The sequence below is a fragment of the Erinaceus europaeus genome, chromosome 2 (assembly GCF_950295315.1).
Source record: "Erinaceus europaeus chromosome 2, mEriEur2.1, whole genome shotgun sequence".
Classification (NCBI taxonomy): Eukaryota; Metazoa; Chordata; class Mammalia; order Eulipotyphla; family Erinaceidae; genus Erinaceus; species Erinaceus europaeus.
Window position 1 is genome coordinate 54,924,318 of NC_080163.1, and position 21,491 is coordinate 54,945,808.

At 38.0% G+C, this 21,491-nt stretch overlaps 1 protein-coding gene across 1 annotated transcript in view; it reads right to left on the minus strand.

Moving 5' to 3' along the window:
- The window catches only part of HTR4 (5-hydroxytryptamine receptor 4), a 218,111-nt gene that overhangs the window by 97,992 nt on the left and 98,628 nt on the right, over positions 1–21,491 (minus strand). The window contains exon 3 of the mRNA XM_060180702.1: positions 209–334. Within this exon, the coding sequence (XP_060036685.1) occupies positions 209–334 (126 nt within the window). The remainder of the gene's footprint in view (positions 1–208; positions 335–21,491) is intronic.

Here is a 21,491-nt window from a genome sequence, read left to right on the forward strand (position 1 = left end):
GACCCCAAATTTCATCTGCTATATTCTTACCTTTAGGTTCCTGATTATTGAACAGTTTGTTCTTCTTTACATCTTAACACTTTTCAGCCACCAAGTTGCAGATGCTACCATGATGCCAACCTGACTTCCCTGGACAATGAAAATTCTAAATTCACAGCCCAGTGCTCAAGGATTGTTTAAGTTCCCCCAGCAAGTCTCATGCTCTCACCTGAGCTGCCTGTCCCTGCACACAGCTACCATCACCAGCAGGTTTCCTAAGATGGCCATCAGGATAACCGCTGAGAGAAACGTGAGCAGCACCACCTTCTCCACTGACCCGAAACCCTCCTTGGAACTGGAAGACAGACACACACATACAATCTGAAAGTTTGAAGGAAATTCTGAGACATGAGAAAGAAATTTCATCTGCCCTCACTCATCTTCAGGAAAATGACTTCAGCAGCAGCAGTAGCAATATATTTCATTCTATATAGTGGCATTTAGCCATGACAAATGTGTTGGTCATTACGCCAGGTCCCCCGCATTGCTTGATGCTGTGGTCTATTTACGTAATCACTGTTTTGCCTGAGACCCACCCTGCCTGCAGGGTATTGGTTTAATCCCATTGGTTAGAATCTTCGCAACAGCTGCTATGGAAGCTTTCTATGTTCAAGCTCATTTTTGCTCCACCCCCTCTCCTAGCCATTTCCTTTTCCCACTTGCCACTTCTGGTAAAAGAGATATATAAATGGTGTTGTATCTGATCAATAAAGGAAATTGCATTATGTTCCTGGTCAGCCACGTGTTCCAGAGTCTCTCTCTCCCAGTGACGCTAGCTCAACACAAAAGAAAGAAGTACTGATAGATATTATAATATGAATTAGATTGGAAATCATGTTAAGTGAAATGTTTGATACAAAAAAGATAAATGCTATATGGCTCCACTTATATGAGAAGTTTAGAGCAGGCAAATTCATAGAGACAGAAAGTAAGATTATATTTTCCAGGGCCTTAAGGGAGAGGGGAGTGAGGCTTTATTTAGGATACAAATTTTCTGTTTGGATATTAAAAAAAAAAAACCCGGAATAGTGTTGATAGTTGCATACTATGGTAAATGCACTTTCTATCACTTAAGGTAGTTACTATATATATGTATATATATGTACATATATATATATACATGTATATATCAGTGTGCATTTTATATTGTATATATTTGCCACAATAAAAAAAAATACATGGATGGGGGATGGCAGAACAGCTGATAAAGCCTTAAACTCTCAAGTATGAGATCCTGAGTTGGATCGGTAGCATTATATATGCCAGAGTAATGCTCTGGTTCTTATTCCCTCCTAATAAATGAGTATTAAAATCATGAATGACTATAAATTAGATATTGCACGGACTCTGTACTGCATGTAGATGGGACAGGATGCTTTTGAGTTCCTTGTGTGTAGTCTATGATCTGAACTATTATATATACTCATTTATTTATTATTTAATAGAGACAGAGAAAAATTGAGAAGCAAAGGCCAGAGACAGAGAGGGAGAGAGACACCTGCAGTACCGCTTCCCCACTCATGAAGCTTTACCCCTGCAGGTGGGGGCTTGAACCTGGGTCCTTGTGCACTGTAATGTGTGTGCTTAAGTTAACCAGGTGTGCAGCTGCCTAGACCCTGATGTGAATTGTCTTTCAAACCTGGATTCTCCATCAATCATCCCTTCAACATTAGAATCATATTTTCTGTACCACATTTCCTCTTGTAGAAGGAAACAGGTTTGGAATGTGTATGGTGACTGTTTCTGGCTTCAGAGAATGTATATTTCAAGTCAGGTGGGAATATCAAGGTCAGAGGACTCTGACTTCAATGCTATGATTTACTTGTAGCATGCCAATTAGGAAATGGAAATAAACTCTGAGTGACAAGCAGAAGAAAATGTTTTAATTAGGAAGAATTCTCTAATGGACTAAATGTAATTTCAGGAAAGACAATGAGAGTAAATTAGGAACTATTTCAGCAAAATCCATGTTAGATTCTTGGGTTCTCATTGATACTCTGCAACAGTATGTTACTGTCAACCACCAGCGGACCCTTCTTACCAGGTCACAGATCTGCCCACTCCACTAAATTACTTATTTGACATTTATTATTCTGAGAAACTTAACTTTCTTTTCTGCCTTGCCTTTTCAGACAGCTTATGATTCATTAGTAAAGAAACTGTACAAACTTCACAGCTCTGGCATTTTTTTTCTACTCTTAAGAACTCTTTCAGCAGTAATTCTGGGTAAATTCCCATATAAATTAGCATATGCAAAAGGATATTATAAATGACAAAGTGTCATAATACAGATACAAAATAACAAAGTAAGTGATTCTTATGTTTTTTAATTTCTTTATTTGGGGGATTAATGATTTACAGTTGACAGTAAAATACTATTGTTTATACATGCTTAACATTTCCAATTTTTCCACATAACCATTCAACCCCTACTACGTCCTCCTCCGCCATCATGGTCCAGGACCCGAACCCTCCCCCGACCCTAGAGTCTTTTTAATTTTTTTTATTGGAGGATTAATGTTTTACAGTCAACAGTATTTTTCTTTATTGGAGGATTAATGCTTTACAGTCAACAGTAAATACAATAGTTTGTACATGCATAACATTTTCCAGTTTGCCATATAACAATACAACCCCCACTGGCCCCTCTGCCATCATGTTTTAGGACTTGAACCCTCCTCCCCACCCACCCCAGATCTTGGTTTTCAACTTCTGTCCATGAGTGAGATCATTATATATTCATCCTAGTAATTCTTATTTTCAATATCAGACTTCGATACCAGAATAAAGAAATTTTAGGTAACACTATTTTATGTTATATGTACATACAAACATCTGATTTGCTTAGATATTAGGGACACTTTCATCTTTTATTTATTTATTTATTTATTTCACTGGCCTTATTAATAACAGCAGTGTAGGGATCTGTACTTCTCGCAGGACAAGAATGAGTGATTCTCATGAGATTCATGACATCCACTTGAAGTGTAAGACTATCAGGGCACTGTTATCATGCTGTGATAGGGAACACCTTGGTTAGAAGGGAACAGCAGGATTTAGGAAAAGTCAGAAGTGATACAGCTGAATTCTGACATAGTCAAAGGATCCTCAGTTTAGAGAAATCAGGAGAAGAAAAAGTATAAATGCCCTGAGACACAAACTACTTCTTGGGCAGGACAGATAGCATAGTGGCTATGCAAACAGACTTCCATACCTGAGGCTCCAAGTCCCAGGTTCAGTCCCCCATACCACCATAAGCCAGAGCTGAACAGTGTGCTCTGGTGTTTCTCTCTCTCTCTCAAAAAAAAAAAAAAAGGAAAGAAAATACTTCCTGTATTCACTATTTCACTATTACTGGGGGGGGGGGGGGTGAGAAACACCTGCAGCATTGCCTCACCACTTGTAAAGCTTCCCTCTTGTAGGTGGGGGTTGGGGGATTTAAAGTGGGTCATTGTGTACTGTGACATATATGTTCAACCCAGTGAGCCACAATTCAGTATTTTATTTTATTTTATTTTATTTTATTTTATTTTATTTTATTTTATTTTATTTTATTTTATATAAAGATAGGAAGGCAGAGAGGTAAAGAGAGAAAGAAACCACAGCACTGAAGCTTCTTTCAATACAGTGGAGCCCAGGTTCTAAGCAGGGTTGTGCAAATGGCAAAACAGTACACTATTCGAGTGAGTTATTTTGGTGACATTTATGTCCATTTTCTTACCAATCAACAACCAACAAGGAGAATACAAGGTACCTTGACTTGAGAGAGAGTGAGTCGGAGAGAGAGAAGCTGCCTATCACTAGATGTCTTTCTAGGGTGAATTTTATTAATGTTAAATATAAGGTTCTCCTGGCAATTTTTATAATCATAAAAGGTTGAACAATAATTCCTTCATTTTCTGCTTGGCTTGAATGCACTTTAGGCAGAATTCTTTCTGACTCTAGGTCTTGGTCCTCCTTTACCTGGAACATTTATTTCAGAAAAAAAACTCATATATATATGTGTGTGTTTTTTTTCCCTGAAATAAATATATATCCTTTTCTGGATATATATGGTTTTTTTCCTGAAATAAATATATATAATCTATATTTATTTATATATATAAATAAATATTATATATACATATATATAATATATATATCCTTTTCTGGACCCTCTGGGATGTCTATCTTTTAAACATCCTCCTGCTAGCTGATTGTGTAAGTGAACATTCTTCCTCCAGGAATTAGCAGACATTCCACTGAAATGTAGCCCCCAATGAAGTTAGAACCCTTACCTACTGTCATGAAAAAAATAACGAAGTCTACTCTTTAATTAGGCAAGGCCAATTAGTAAGCACAGAAGGCTAATGATTCCCCCACGCCCCCACTGTCTTCCACTTAAAGAGAAAAAAATTCCCTATTCTTTGTTCCAGGGGACATTGAACTCAGAGTGTGTTCTGGTCTTCTCCCCTATTATAGTAACCTGAAAAAAACAGTTCACCCTAACCTGCTTACCTTTGCCCTGTACAATCTGTGCTTTACCAGTACCCATTGTTTTTTACATGTCATCTTCCTTACCTCTATTGCTTGCCATGAACAAAACCCATGACAGTTTAGAGTACATACAGGATAGTTAAATTTAGATATATTGGCATCGGTATAAATGCTTATAGTGTTTAAATGTCTTGTCTTGTTTTGTTTTATATAGACAGAGAGGTAGAGAAAGAATGGAAGAGACCATTGCGCTAAAGCTTCCTTTAATGTGTGCGTGTGTGTGTGTGTAGGGGGGGGAGAGTATGTGGGACTTAAACCTGGGTCATGTGAGCAGCAAAGCAGTGCCCTATTCAAGTGAGCTATGTGGTAGGCCCTAAATGCCTTTATTTATCTTTTTTTTTCTTTTGTCCCTTTTGTTGCCCTTGTTTATTGTTATTATTGTTGTTGTCATTGCTGTCATTGTTGTTTGATAGGACACAGAAATCGAGAGAGGAGGGGAAGACAGAGAGGGGAAGAGAAAGATGGACACCTGCAGACCTGCTTCAACACCTGTGAAGCAACCCCCCTGCAGGTGCGGAGACGGGGGCTTGAACCAGGATCCTTACGCCAGTCTTTGTACTTTGTGCCATGTGCACTTAACCCTCTGTGCTACCGCCCCACCCCCCATGCCTTTCTAACTAAAATGAAAAGAGTGGAGTTCATGCGTGCCATTTTCTGAGGTCTGCCAATAACTTGAGTAGTAATGGAAACTCTTAAAAGCATGCCTTTTTCCTGAAATAGAAGCACATATCATTAGAGGTTTCTTAGAAAACTAATATATAAAACATGGTTAGACTCTTTAGAACAATAAAACTTACTGACAATCTCTGCAGTCATCTACCAGAAAGGTCATGGCTTATTTAATAACAGTCAACTTCCATATTTTCTCCCTCTCCTACTTGCTTTTAACTCAAGACCAACTATTGGAAAGCCAATATGCTACCCCCAAACAATTTTATAACATGCCCAACTCACTTTCCGATTCCCTATGCCAATACCCTTCAGTGAGAGCTGAGGAGTCTTTGCTAAATTTAAATGAAAACCCTGATCCCAGACCTTCTTTCTAACATGTTTCCATATTTTAAATGTGTTCTAGATGCAGTATTTACTTGGGGTCCTACCATCACAGGTTACCTAATCTCTTGGGGGAGAGTATTTCTTATCATCTGCTCACATTGATTTGGGTGTTTTTTGCCACCAGGATTATTGCTTAGGGTATGGTTCCTGTTAGACCCCACCACCATTTTCAAGTGACCATTTCTCTTTTCTTTTTTGATAGTGGGTTAGATACAGCTCGAAAGGGAAGGAGAGAGAAGACTGAGAGGAGGAGAGACACTTGTAGCATTGCTCAACCACTATGATGCTCCTCCCCGACCCCTACCGGTGGGAACCAGGAGCACTGAAAACTACTTTGGGTTCCTAAGGGTAGGCTCAGGTCTCCCTGCTATATATGTGTAATATTTTCTTCTTTTAAAAATTTTGACAGCCTAAACTATTTTATTTATAACAGTTTCATAATAAAAAAAATCAGACCACTAGAAAGCATTAACAATCATCTGGAGGACTTAGTTAAAACACAGATTTCTAGGTCTATTGACAGAAACATAAAATTTGCATTTCTTTATTGTATTGTACTGTATTTATTTCTTTACTTTGCTGCTGAAGTTATTGGTGGAACTTGGTGCATGCTTTATGAATCCACTGCTCCTGAGGCCAATTTTTCTTTCTTTCTTCTTTTTTTTTTTTTTTGCATTTTTATTAGATAGGACAGAGAGATATTAAGAGGGAGAAGGGAAGATAGAGAGGGAGGGAGGGAGAAAAAAGAAAAAGAGAGAGACACTTGCAGATCTGCTTCACTACTTGTGAACCCTGCAGGTGGACAGTGGGGGTTTTAAACCCATGTGCTTGTGCATTAATGTATGCTCCCAACCTGATACATCACCACCTGGCCTCCAAAATTTGTATTTCTAACAAGTGCCTCGGTGAAGCTGATTTTGAGGACCACACTTCAGGAACAGTTGACCTAATATATTGTAAAGGAATGCCCTTAGACCTAACCATCTTTTCTTCACTGAAAATTATTTTCATTCCCATTCCTTGCACATGAGCTGTTGTCAAAGTCAGCTTGTGAAGCTGTCGGCAGATCCTTGGAGACCACTTCATGATGCTGAAGTCTAGGCAAAGTAATATCACTGCAAATCTTCTCTCCATTAAAAAAAAAATTGAAAAACCAAAAAGAATAGGAGACTGGACATAATGCCTAACTCATTAACCCCACCACTTGTAATGAAATTTCTTTTGAAAAGAAGCTCATACCCACAGCCCTGTGCGAAGTACATTCACTGTTCAGAATATTGATATTTTGTTAGAGAGACTAACAGATTAAGTTTAAGGGCTGACAAGATAGCTCACCTGGTCTGTCATGAGAGCCATCCAAGTTTAAGCCCATCTCCCACTGCGCTTGAAGAAGCTTTGGTGCTGTGGTCTTTTCCTCCCTCTCTCTGTCTCTGCTTCTGGTTCTCTCCTTCTATCTGAAAAAGTCACCCAGAGTGGTGAAGCCCCAACTGTAACAACAAGTTAAAAGAGCGAGTTTTAACTCTCACAGTGCTTATTGTTTCCAGGCTACATTCAGCACATTGAGAACAGTTCATTCCTATACTGATACTTCCTTTTCCGATTCTGAAAGCCCAGGTTTCATTTCATGGTAGACCTATGGGTGAGGAAGGAGAGCACTCATCTGTATTCTTCAGTTCACGGCTTCACTCACCAACCAAACGGGCAAGCGAAGCCATGAGGGAACACTAACTAAAGTCCAAAGACCAGGCAGAAAATGGATGTTGATACAATCAGACTAGTATTTTCGTGGTCTGCTTCCACAGTGTTTGAAAAAGGACATTTTTCCCCATCAAACGAAGAAGAGGAGACATTGCAGAAATGTCTGTACTCGCAAATATTAGGCTGAAATTCAAATATATTTCCTAATAAATTTTGACAGTGTTTATACATGCAAAAAAAAAAGAAACTTATTTTCTTTTACTTCAAGGTATGGAACTCCTGCTTGGAAGTGGGTAGATCTTGACAAGATTAATTGCACACCTCCAAAGGATGCACTAAGGAGATTTTTGACACTGGCTTAATTTATATTCACTATTAACTTTTTTTTTTTTTTGAGAAAGGGTGAGAGGCAGAGACAGCTAGAGGAGGAAAGAGAGGAAGTAAGAAACAGAGAGGAGAGGCACTTGCAGTATTGCTCTACCACTCATGAAGCTTCCTTCTTGCAGGTGGGGACCAGGTACATGGTAATCATGACCAGTGCACATGGTAATCTGTGCACTCTACCAGTTGCCCTACCACCTGCTTCCCATATCCACACACCCATCACAATATAATCTAATCGAATCTAATCTAATCTAATCTAATCTAATCTAATCTAATCTCACAATGATATTTTTAAGGAGATAATAGGGTTCAGTATGGTTAGATATAACACTACAACTATCAGGTGGTGGACCTGAGTTTTAGGCTCAACTCTGATTACAATCACATTATGATTGCATTCCTAGTGCTTCTTCCACTAAATTTTAGGTGTGCTCATTTAAAATTGAATACATTTATTTTTAGAAAGACATATTAAAATCTTACTTTTTATCTAGAAACTTAATACCCAAAATGTTGATGATGATGCTTAATATGCCTTGTGAAAAATACTGGCTACAGAAAATGGTTGGAGGTGCAAGAAATCCTTACAGAATAGAACTTATCCATAATGGAGTTTCTATGCCATTATAAAATTACTCTTTCTGCTTGTTTTTGAAGACCCTATAGGGGAGGGTGTGGGTGGTGGTTGCTGCACAGCTGATAACGTTTGAATATTTTTTAGATGCAAAGTTGTGGAAGGAAATTCATGAGTCAGATTCTTAACAGACTGTTAAAGGGCCTCAAAAATACGTACTAGGCATGAGAAAACTTCAAAGTCCAAATACAATGTGTTTGTATGGAGCATAATGGAGTTCAAAGCTGGAAGGAATATGAAAGACAGCAGGATCAAAGGCACAAGTCTCTGGTGGCAAGCCTTAGTGATAATGCCAAGACAGAACTGATAGGACAAGGTAAGACCCACAGTCGGGAAGAGTCTTAGTTCTATAGTGTTTCAACTGCCAGTTGATTCTATCCTTCTTTGGAATAAAGTGACAAAGGACAGTGCCAGTAAACTTAATCCAAGTGGCAAGTATCCATTTAAGAAAATCAGGTGTTGAAGTCAGGTGTTGGTACAGCCACTCGAGTGTACTCATTCCCATGCACAAGGACCTGTGTTGTTCACAACCTAGGTTTCTACCTGCAGGGCAGGGATTTTCAAAAGCAGGGAAGCAGTGTTGCAGGTGTCTCTCTTTCTCTATCTCCCTCTCCCCTCTTAATGTCTCTTTGTCCTATCAAATACAAGAAAGGCAGGAGAGGAAAAAATAACCACTGGAAGCAGTGGATTCCTTGTGCAGTTACTGAACCCCGGTGATAACCCTTGTAGCAATAAAGAATGAAAAAAAAGGAAAGAAAAAGAGGAAGAATCCAATCTTCCAAAATAGGAACTGAGAAAACCATTCCAGAGGGAAATTTATTTTTCTATACAATATATTGTTTCATTACACATAGATCCAGTGTAACATCTTTGGCTTCTTTTGGAAACACCTCTTTGCCCACAATTGTTTGGTGTAAAGAAATTGGCCACCATGAAGGAAAACTTCTCCCTTGGTAACAAAACATGTGACATGTCTTCAGTATGTGGCTGATCGTGACCTTGAGATTATTCTTGTGGCTATGAGAAACTCAGCCAAGGGAAAAAAACGAGGATCACATATAGTCAATCATTTACCCCAAGGATGAGGACTCAAGGTACATTTCCTGGACTCTCATACCTACCTGCTTCCATCGTCTTAGCCTCTGTCACTGGGGCCAACTGCTAATGGATACAGTTCTGCATATTTTGCAGGGTATTTGGTTTGCTGTTTCTGTGTGTTGTTACTTCTCCTTTCAACTCTGCATTTTACAGTGTATAAATATTAATCTTAGATGAAAGAAGAAACTGCTTAGTGCTGCTTTAATGCAGAGACTGTGGGAGTATGGTCAATGAGCTAAACTCAGCCCAATCACCTATTTTTGTAAATAATGTGTTTATTGACACATCATCACATTCAATTCTTTGTGTGTTTTCTATTAAAAAAGTAGAATTGAATAATGACAGAAACTGTATGGTTTGCAAATGACTACTTACTTTCTAAAGCTTTACATATTTCTTTTGGTAATCACTATGACTTCACTGCTAGATAGAAAGAGACACATAGAAAGACTGACTGACCAACACTGAAATGCCCTCCAGTGCCATAATACTCCCTGAGAGTGCACTGGGGCTCTAGTCAAGGTTGTGTTGGTGACAAAGCAGGCGCCCTTCCAGATGGGTTATCTTGATGGCAACATCTGATCTTTTATGAGAAAAGTTTGATGACCCTTGATCTTTTGAAACTATAGATTTATGTTTTCTAGAGCAAAAGATGACACAGAGACACCTGGACCTATAATAAACCACTAAAAATAGTATATAACAGGAAGTCATCTATATCTACCTGTATTTTTCCTCACTCAGTGGAAAACAGCATCATTCTAGTTGACCAAGCCAAAACTAGGCATCTGACTCAATTAGCCCTTTTTCTTTGTATAATCTACTTGGAATGGCCCTAGTTATCTTCTCTTCTCTTCCATCTCCTGTCAGTGTCCTAATGGAAAAAAAATCTCATTCTTCTGCTGATTGTCTTCAGTTATTGGTCTTTCAGATAGCTTCAGTTTAATACATTTAGAAACTGAACTTAAGCTTTCCCTCACCTCAAACCTGCTGCTTCAGATCCCAATAAGAAGCAAATATATTTTTCTAATTGCTTAGGCTAAATATCTTAGAGTAATTCTTTTTTATGCTTTAATTTTATTTATTGGGGATTAATGTTTTACAGTTAACAGTGAATACAATAGTTTGTACATGCATAACATTTCTCAGTTTTCCACATAACAGTACAACCCCCACTAGGTTCTCTGCTATCCTGTTCCAGGACCTGAACACCCCCTCCCCATACACACACCCAGAGTCTTTTACTTTAGTGCAGTACACCAACTCCAGTCCAAATCCTGCTTAGTGTTTTCTCTTCTGATCTTATTTATCAATTTCTGCCTGTGAGTGAGATTATCCCATATTTATCCTTCTATTTTTGACTTATTTTTCTTCAAGTTCCATCCAAGATGGGTTGAAAATGGTGAAATCACCATTTTAAGTACCTAAGTAGTATTCTTTTCTTTTTTATTGGAACATTAATCAGCTCTGGTTTATTTTGGTGTTGGGGATTGAACTTTGGAGCCTAAGGCATGAGAGTCTCTTTGAATAACCATTATACTATCTACTCCTACTCATGTCCATTGGTTTCTATATACTATCTATCAATTGTTTTATAGACAGAAGGTGCTTTATTAAATGTTTGGATTGAAGTCTGCTGTTTCCCAAATCATCACCCTTGAGATTACTTGTAATCAAACTCAGAGTGATAATCCTATCACTACCATGGCAGACTTGGATACGTCTAAGACCTCATTTTCTACCACTTTCTCATTTTCCCAGTCTGCTCTTGCTACAAGGGCATTCTCATTATTCTTCTAAGGAGTTAACCAGGCTCTCACATCTGGGCTTATCATTTGAAGTTGCTTCCCGCTGGTTCTGTCACTTCCTTCATGCTTCAGCTCTGCTTCACCTCTGCAAGAAGTGCTATCCTGAACATCACACTTAAAATAAGATCTTTCCTCAATTCCTGTTATGTATTATTGATTTTCTTTTTTTAATATTTATTTATTTATTCCCTTTTGTTGCCCTGGTTGTTTTATTGTTGTAGTTATTGTAGTTGTTATTGATGTCATTGTTGCTGGATAGGACAGAGAGAAATGAAGAGAGGAGGGGAAGATAGAGAAGGGGAGAGAAAGATAGACACCTGCAGACCTGCTTTACTGCCTGTGAAGCAACTCCCCTACAGGAGGGGAGCCAGAGACTTGAACTGTGATCCTTACACAGGTCCTTGTGCTTTGTGCCATGTGTGCTTAACCTGCTGCGTTACCGCCCGACTCCCGTATTATTGATTTTCATAGCTGTTGCCTTGTGTGCTCTCCCACACATTAGAATGTCTTGATTATAACCTCAGTGAAAGCAAGCATATTATTTTTATTGATGCATGTCTAGTACCTAAAATAGTACTCAACATATAATATAACATATAATACTAAAAAAGGGGGGGACTTATGAAATGAACAGAATCATCTCTTAATTGCTCATCCTGCCTTGCATTGTTCTCTTTTCCATTCATTGTTAGCACTGAAGTAAAAATGTTTATTTCCTGTATGAATTACATGCCCCTAAGTCTCTATAAACACCTCCCCCCCCACAAACCGAATTCTGTACTATCTTCCTATTGTAATTTGGTAAAACACCAAAAATGACCTTGTTTATTAACACTGCCCCTTCTTAAATAAATATACAAATAAAGTGTTGACTTTATTTCTAACAATGCTTGATAATCAACTCAACCACAAGAAAGTGCCCAAGTCTCTACATATAGAAGTGCAATATACCTGTTATATTTATACCTTTCCTCTTCCCTGAAAAAGCTTTCTGGTTCTTTTCCCAGCCATGACATCATCTCCCCAGACAATAACTTGCATATCATATTTCAGGTTCAGGCAAAAACAAAACAAAACAAACAAAAAAAAAAAAACACTAGTATAGCTACAGCCCTTTGAAATATAACTAAAATATGCCTACTAGCTATCTACAAAATGGAGGAACCCCCAACATTTCATCTGCACTATTTCAGCCTTTAGGTCCATGATTGTTCAACAATTTGTTTGACTTTGTATGTTAACTCTTTATTTCAACCACCAGGTTCCAGACGCTAGCATGATGCCGACCAGACTTCTTTGAACAGACAACCCCACCAATGTGCCTTGGAGCTCTGCTTCCCCAGAGCCCTTCCCCACTAGGGAAAGAGAAAGGCAGGCTAGGAGTATGGATCGACCTGTCAACACCCATATTCAGCGGGGAAGCAATTACAGAAGTCAGACTTTCCACCTTCTGCATCCCACAATAATCTTGGGTCCATACTCCCAGACGGTTAAAGAATAGGAAAGACATAAGGGGAGGGGATGGGATACAGAAGTCTGGTAGTGGGAATTGTGCAAAGTTGTATGCCTCTTATCCTATGGTTTTGTCAATGTTTCCTTTTTATAAATAAAAAATTTTTAAAAAACCCATAAATTTCTACCTTACCCTCCATATCTTTACCTGGAAAGCCCCTGGATGTCCACTTATGCTTTTTCAAGCATTTAATTCTCTGGGAAATCATCCCATCCCAAACCCCAGGACCTTCCTCTTTCGATACTTTGGTAGTAATCCTGTAATTATATACCCTATCTCTTAACACACTACATTTTAATTATTCATATGTTACTCCAATTTGCCATTTTATCTATTCTGATTTGCACAGTGAAAAACTATTAAACAAGTAAGAAGATTACCAAGTTAGTCCTTGGCTGAAAAACAGTTAACCCTGCAGTCAACATCATGCTTTCTTTTCTCTTTCTTCAACTGAATAGTTCTCTTCAATTTTGTGCCTTTTCCTCTGTTGGATATATTGATGCCATCAATCATTTCTTTTACCTTGAATTTATTGCTGTCATCATACGTAAAGTACTAAATAGTCAGTGTTTCCACAAAATATCAGAAGACTTCCCCTGGCTATAGTCCAAAGCCATACAGTATTTCCAAGTCTATTTTCTTTTTTAAAAAATATTTATTTATTTTCCTTTTTGTTGCCCTTTTTTTAAATTGTTGTTTAAGTTATTATTATTGTTGTTGATGTCGTCGTTGTTGGATAGGATAGAGAGAAATGGAGAGAGGAGGGGAAGACAGAGAGGGGGAGAAAAAGACAGACACCTGCAGACCTGCTTCACTGCCTGTGGAGCGACTCCCCTGCAGGTGGGGAGACGGGGGCAGGAACCAGGATCCTTGCTCTGGTCCTTGCGCTTTGTGGCCCAAGTCTATTTTCTAATCATCTCCTAGGAACTTAACTTGTGAAAACTAATTAAGGAAATACATGTAAAGCACTAAGGGTATTTTGTGGCATGTACTATGTGTTCAACGAATGGTATAGCTAACAACAATGAATATTATGTATCATAATCCAAATTTTTTGTTAATTTCAAATATTAACATTTAGTCCTGGCTCTATAGCTCAGAGTATATAAGAAACTCAGTTTGGCTGATGACTGTGCATTATGACAGAATGTTGTAATTTGGCTAGGTGCTGTTGAAATAACAAGCAAAAATAGAGTCCAGAGAAAACAGATAATGAGTAAGAATACATTGAATTTTTTCCAGACAGCTTGTGGAAAATCAAATGTGATAGAACATGGAAGGAAAATAAAGAACTGTGTTAAAAGCTCTTAGGCAATGAAATGAAGTTTGGAAGATAGTATGTATACTAATAGAAGATCTAAAAACTGGGGGCTTATATAGCTGCTATAAGTAGAGCTAATGACAGACGACCCCACCAATGTGTCCTGGAGCCCCACTAGGGAAAGAGAGAGACAGGCTGGGAGTATGGATTGAACTGTCAATGCCCATGTTCAGCGGGGAAGCAATTACAGAAGCCAGACCTTCCACCTTCTGCATTCCACAATGACCTTGGGTCTCTAACACAGAGGGTTAAAGAATAGGAAAGCTATCAAGGCATGGGATGGGATATGGAGTTCCTGTGATGGGAATTGTGTGGAGTTTTACCCCTCTTCTCCTATGGTTCTGTCAGTGTTTCCTTTTTATAAATAAAAAATCAAAAAAATACAAGGAAAAAAAAAAGAAGTAGAGGTAATGGGGGAATATCCAGCTTCTTGATGGGGCAAAAAGATTTTGTTTGATAAGAAAGACTGTGCATTCTAACTCTAACTCACACCCTCACTTATACTTACATATTTCATTATTCACACAATCCATATAGCAAGCATTATCTTGCTTATAATAAGGATATGCTTCATTACTGTTAGAGATAGCATTTGTAGATATAGTAAAATAATTCTTTTGCTTGTCAGGTTGGGATGCTGTGCTGTCATTTTTAAAGAGCTTACCTTATGTGATTCTGTTCTTGACTCTAGTGATACCTAGTAGCATCCTAGTCAAGAAACTAAGCTGCAGAAGAAACTAAACTAAACTATTCTGGAGACTATTGGGTGACACTACTATTATCCTCCACCTGCCTTTCTCCATATCCATCATTCCTAGCCTTCTCCTCCTCCTCCTTCTTCTTCTTCAAAATCCAGGTTATTCAACACCCTTAGTACTACACTTTTGTTCTTCCATAAGTGCCAACAGACTCTTTTGTTTAATTAATTGTTTCTAGTTGAAATTCTTTTTGTTATAGAGATCACTACATTCAGAACTAGCCATGGGGAAAAAAACAAAACAAAAAAAACATTTTAAATGGCTTATGGCAATCACACAGCGGGTTAAGTGCACAGGATGCAAAATGCAAGGACAGGCGTGAGGATCCTGGTTTAAGCCCCTGGCTCCCCACCTGCAGGGGAGTCCCTTCACAAGCGGTGAAGCCAGGTCTTCAGGTGTCTATCTTTCCTCTCTGTCTATCCTGCCTCTCTCCTTTTCTCTGTGTCTTATCTAACAATGACAACATCAATAACAACAACAATAATAACCATACAACAATAAAAAACAAGGTTAACAAAAGGCAAAATAAATAAATATAAAAATTGAAATGATTTATGGATGCTAATCTAGTAGTATTTCTTTAAATCTTGAATGTACATTTGCCACATTCTGGGAAAAAACTTGAGACACTTGCCTAGGTTTCTGAAGATGTGTGAAGAATGATATATGTTGCAATTTACCTATAAGAATGAATATTTGGAAATAATATAAATGTTTACCAATGTGAGAGTGAATAACTAAATAATGGAAATGTAATACCCTTAAATATTGTGCAGATGTTAAAAAGAATCAGAAAGGATTTATATACATGTTTAAAAAAATAAGGAAGATAAAAAATTAGTTGAAAATGAAATCACAGATGTGACTGTGGGGTGAGTAAAGAGAGCGGTAGCTATTTTATCTGAAGAAGATTTTGACTGCATTTGCAATATCTTAATCTGGGTTATAAACACATAGTGTATTCTTCCATTTTCTCAGTAGTTTATGTATACACACATTATATTTATATAAATAATAAAATCATGATAAAATAAAACATTAGTACCTTCAAGATACATGGTTAAATGAAAGAAATTATAGACCAATATGATAACATAAGAGTGTGATGCCCATGTGGGCCCTAGTCAGGGAATCCTGGGATTCCCACATAGATATGATGGGCCTAGACCTCTAACAGATCCCTCTCTCTACCATCACTGGTAAACTCCATCAGGAACAGCATCATAGACCTGCCTGTGGGTCTCTCCAGGACCATGCCCTCAATGTGGAACAATAATGTTAGGGACTGCCTGCTCTCTGAAGGGAGACTATGTAAACAAAATGTCACTTTAGGAAGATTCCCCATTAAAGGTCCTGTAATAAGTGAAGCCTAGAATGTTATTAGTTATAATTACATAATACAAGATCAGACCTATGAGATGCAGAGGTTACACAGGCTCTTGTGCTGAAAATGGGCCCCAGATCAGATCAATGGGGTTTACATTTAATAGTATTTATATACTTTTCCCATATTTGGGAGATACTCTCTTCCCTCATCCAGCTTTCTACTCTTATTCTTTTTTTTTTAATTTAATTTTATTTATTCCCTTTTGTTGCCCTTGTTGTTTTATTGTTGTAGTTATTATTGTTGTTGTCGTTGTTGGATAGGACAGAGAGAAATGGAGAGAGGAGGGGAAGACAGAGAGGAGGAGAGAAAGCTAGACACCTGCAGACCTGCTTCACCGCCTGTGAAGCGACTCCCCTGCAGGTGGGGAGCCGGGGTTCGAACCGGGATCCTTATGCCGGTCCTTGTGCTTTGCGCCACCTGCGCTTAACCCGCTGCGCTACAGCCCGACTCCCCTCTAGTCTTATTCTTAACTCTGACACCATCTCCCTTAGACAATAGCTTTAGCCCACCTGCATGTTAGATGTCAGGCTCAGACAAGAATTAGTAATGTCATGTGTCCCTTGGAATATACATAAATTAGACTTCCTAACTTTTCCCAAAATGGAGAACCCAAATATGATCTACTAAATTCTTACCTTTAGGTTCCTGATTATTAAACAGTTTGTTCTGCTTTAAATCTTAATGCTTTTCAGCTACCATGCTGCAGATGCTACCATGGCACCAACATGACTTCCCTGGGCAGATGATCTTTAGCAGTGTGTCCTGGAACCCCACCTCTCCAGAGCCAGAGCCTTGCCCCACTAGGAAAAGACAGAAACAGTCTGGGAGTATGGATAGACTTGCCAACACCGAAGTCCAATTACAATTGGAGAAGCAATTACAGAAGCCAGACCTTCCATCTTCTGTACCCCATAACAATCCTAGGTTCATACTTTCAGAGGTATAAAGAATAGGAAAGCTTCCAATGCAGGATATGGGATGGGATGCAGAACCCTGGTGGTCATAATTGTGTGGAGTTGTACCCCTCTTATCCCATGGACTTGTCATTCACAATTAAATCAATAAGAAAAACATTAAGAAGGTTTGACGCCACAGAATATGACATCATAGGAATTTGAAGAAAACTAAAGAAGGGGAGTAGGAAAAGATGTTTGCATAGTTGTATATCCATTTATATACAGTCAGAAGCATAAGTATAAGCAAACATAGCCAATTTATTATAATAGTACATATTTTGGGTAGGAAAATCGAATATAATGGGAAACTTTTTCACTTGAGATACTACAGGAATTTAAACTATAAAACTATGCTTATGATTTACATTTTCAACAGAAAAATAAAGAAATACTAATCCCTTTCCAGGTTCATTCTTCTCTTGCACAATAGTCTCCTCCGTTCACACTGGAAAGTTAGCATATTTTTCTTAGCAATCAGGTCATACTTGAGAGCAGTAATTTCTCTAAGTTGGGCATGAGTATTGTTCCAACCAAAAAATAAACAAACTCACTGACTCAACAAAGGTTGGCCAAGGAATGTCAATTTTAGCAACAGACATTTGTTTGTTCATTCAACCAACCTTTTGTCTACTTAGTCATTTGTATACTCACTCAGCTGAATATTTGAGAATCTACTCTAGTTCAATAACTGAGAAGAGAAAGCAGGTCTGCATTCTTTCCCTCAGGAAGCCCAGACACAATTGACATAGAGAAATAAATTCAATAAGCTATACATATGCAAAACAGCAACTGTGGTAGAATCAATATATGTATCTGTACATCTATATCTACAGTTTTTGCTTAAAGAGCATTGCTCATCACTGGTTTATTGTGGTATGGAGAACTGAATGAGAGTCTTTGCATAAGGATTATGCTATTTAACACCCTCTACTCTCCACCCCCGAAATATTTCTCCTTGAGGAAGTGATTATTGATTCAAAAAAATAAGAGTTGATTTAAAATAGGCTGGAGTTGCCACCTTAAAAATGACCAGACTTCTCAGACTTCTTTCAGCAATTGACAGACAACTAAAGAGTAGAAGAGAAGACTTAACATCAGATAGGGCCAGCAATAGACAGAGAGCAGATTAAAGAACAGGAAAGCTATCAGGGGAGGGGGTGGGCTACATAGTTCTGGTGGTGGGAACTGTGTGGAGTTGTACCCCTCTTATCCTGTGGTTTTTGTCAGTGTTGCCTTTTTCAATCAAAATTAAAATAAAAAAAGAAAAGAAATATGGCTGAGTAGGTCTTTATCATCAGTTTAAATGTGAAGTCACAAATTGTTTTTAAGAGGTTGTCATTGGGAGTGGCATGCCTGTAGTGTAGAGGTGAAACTGTAGACTAATATTCTCTCTCCACTTGAGGACCTTAGTTCATCAAAAAAAAAGAAAAGAAAATAAAAGAAAACATGGTATCTAGGCTATATTGTGTATGTAGTGTACATATTACCATATGTGAAGAAGATCCCATATCACATGGGAGCACCACATCACTGTGTGGGAGGGCCTCATGGATGATGGAGTGGTGATATGGTGTCTCTCCTCTCTCTAAAACCAAGGAATGAGAAAAATCAGGTCTAGTGAGACAACATAGTAGTGCTACCCATGCTGGAGAGGAGGGGGTTCTGGGTTCATATTCCAGAAATGCAAAAAGAAACAAACCAGCAAAACTCTAGGACATAATTTTCAATTGAATGTGGCACCACCCCCCTCAAGTTTATTCCACACGGTTTTGGATCATTAGATGTGGTTGTGATTGGAGATTATTGTAAGTATTTGAGGGAGTATGGGTATCATTTCAGTGCCATGGGAGGCTATCTTTAAAAATATACCACTCTGGCACACTCAGTTGAGTGCACATGTAACCATGCACAAGGACCCAAATCCAAACACCTAGTTCCCTCCCTCAAGGAGAGACTTCACAATCAGTGAAGTAGGGTTGCAGGTATCTCTATCTCTCTAGCTCTCTGCCCTCCTTCCATCCAAATGAATGTATAAATAAACAAAATATTTTAAAGGAAAAATCAACCCATACTCTATGATTTTAGAATGTCCTACTAGTCATAAACACAGTTATGCATGACAGTGCATACACACTAAATGAATGGAAGGCTATATTATTTTACTTAAAATAAATCTTCTCTGTCATCAACTGAAATGTCACTCATGGTATTTATTTATTTATTTAGTCATTTATTTATTCCCTTTTGTTGCCTTTGTTGTTTTATTGTTGTAGTTACTGTTGTTGTTATTAATATCATTGTTGTTGGATAGGACAGAGAGAAATAGAGAGAGGAGGGGAAGACACAGAGGAGGAGAGAAAGATAGATACCTGCAGACCTGTGAAGCGACTCCCCTGCAGGTGGGGAGCTGGGGGCTCGAACTGGGATCCTTACACTGGTAGTTGTGCTTTATACCAGGTGTGCTTAGCCCGCTGCGCTACCACCTGACTCCCTTCACTCATGGTTTTAAAGTTGCCAAAACAACACCCTTGTGTCGAACTTCACTGGTACATGTTATACTCGTGGTGGTTTAATGTATAAATGTATTATTTCTGACTGTTTTATTATTTTCTGGTTTTTATGTATAAATAAATTGTACATATATCATTTTATTTATAAGTAATTATAATTTTATTGATTTTCCTTATTCTAGTTACAGAGCTCTGAATCATTTCTAAATTATGTGTAGGTAGGTTATATTACTCATGTATGTATGTATTTATTTGTTTATTTATTTATTCTGCCTCCAGGCTTGTCACTCAGCTCAGTGCCTGCACTAAGAATCCACTGCTCCTTGTGGCCATTTTTCCTCTTTCTCTCCCTTTTTAAAAAAATTTGGATAGGACAGAGAGAAATTGAGAGAGGAGGGAGACATAGAGAAGGAGAGAAAAAGATACCTGCAAACTTGCTTCATAAAGTACTCCCCCTTCCTTCGCACAGATGGGGAGCCAGGAGGCTGGAAACCAGAGCCTTGGAAGGGTCCCTGCTTTTAGTACTATGTATGTTTAATTGAGTGCAACACTGCTCAGTCCCCTCTCATGGAATTCTTTCGAGAAAAAGCAAAGGATATTTTACAAAATATTTGGTCAGAATAGGATAGGGTAGTAGTTTATCCAATATGGTTGAGAGTCACTAACACAAAAAATATAGAATGACTTTCAAAAGCCTGACTGTTTCTTTTCTTGAACTTCAGATGTTTTGTTGAAAATGATGACACTACAGTATTTCTGATTTATGAATCAGTGAGTGTCAAAGTTTAAAACAATAGGGAAGGGGCAGATCTTGGAGTACTTTTCTATAATAAATTAGAAAGATCTCTAACTGTAAGTTTTTCTCACTCAGCCCTGAGGAATTTTTCACAGCTGCTGTACAAATCTTCCACCAAATGCTATATTTCATTTTCTTATGAATAGCTAATCTGACAATATTTATAAATCTGTTTGTGGGATTCCGGTGTGTGTGTGTGTGTGTGTGTGTGTTTATTTTTTCTCAGAATAATTTATGAGGTAGAAACGCTTGTGTTTGCTAGAAACTGCAGAGATAGAAAAATTAATTTTGTGGTTAGCTTGGAAATAAATGCTTTGCGGCAATATGTAGTGTAAGATAATATGATCAGGGTATTGCCTTAGGGTTGACTGTGCCAGATATCCAATTCTTCAGGGCTCTTCAGTTTCTCTGTTTTAATAATAATGGGATAAAGAATAACTATTATTATTATCGGAGTGGTATCATGTGCCAGGAAGTGTGTCATTTATTAAGCACTAATTCATTTTACAGTCACAACAAGCTAATGGAGATAAACATCACTACTCTATCCAGTTAACAAGTGCAACAAAATAATGAACTTTAATATGTGCCCCAAATCACATAACCAGTAAGTAGTAAATTCAGCATTTGGGCCTAGGTTTTCCTAAATCCAAAGTTCATGGTATGCTAGGAAGAATCTATCACCTTGTTATATAACACATAACACTCATTGCCATAATTTATAAAGAAAGTCTAAAAGGCAGAAAATCTGGAATATATCAATAGGTGTGTAGATTCACACCTGGTAAACTGCTCTGATAACTCATTTAAGAACTGGAATATCCTGAATCTTTTCCTCCAAGTTCATTCTTCATACTTCCTTAGTTATCCACCACACCGCCTAAATCTCAAATTATTATTATGAATAGCTGTAATTCACAGTAATTTCCATTTAAAATATCTCACCCTCTATAATCATCATTTCCTATTTTTGAAATTCATTCCTTTAACACTCTGG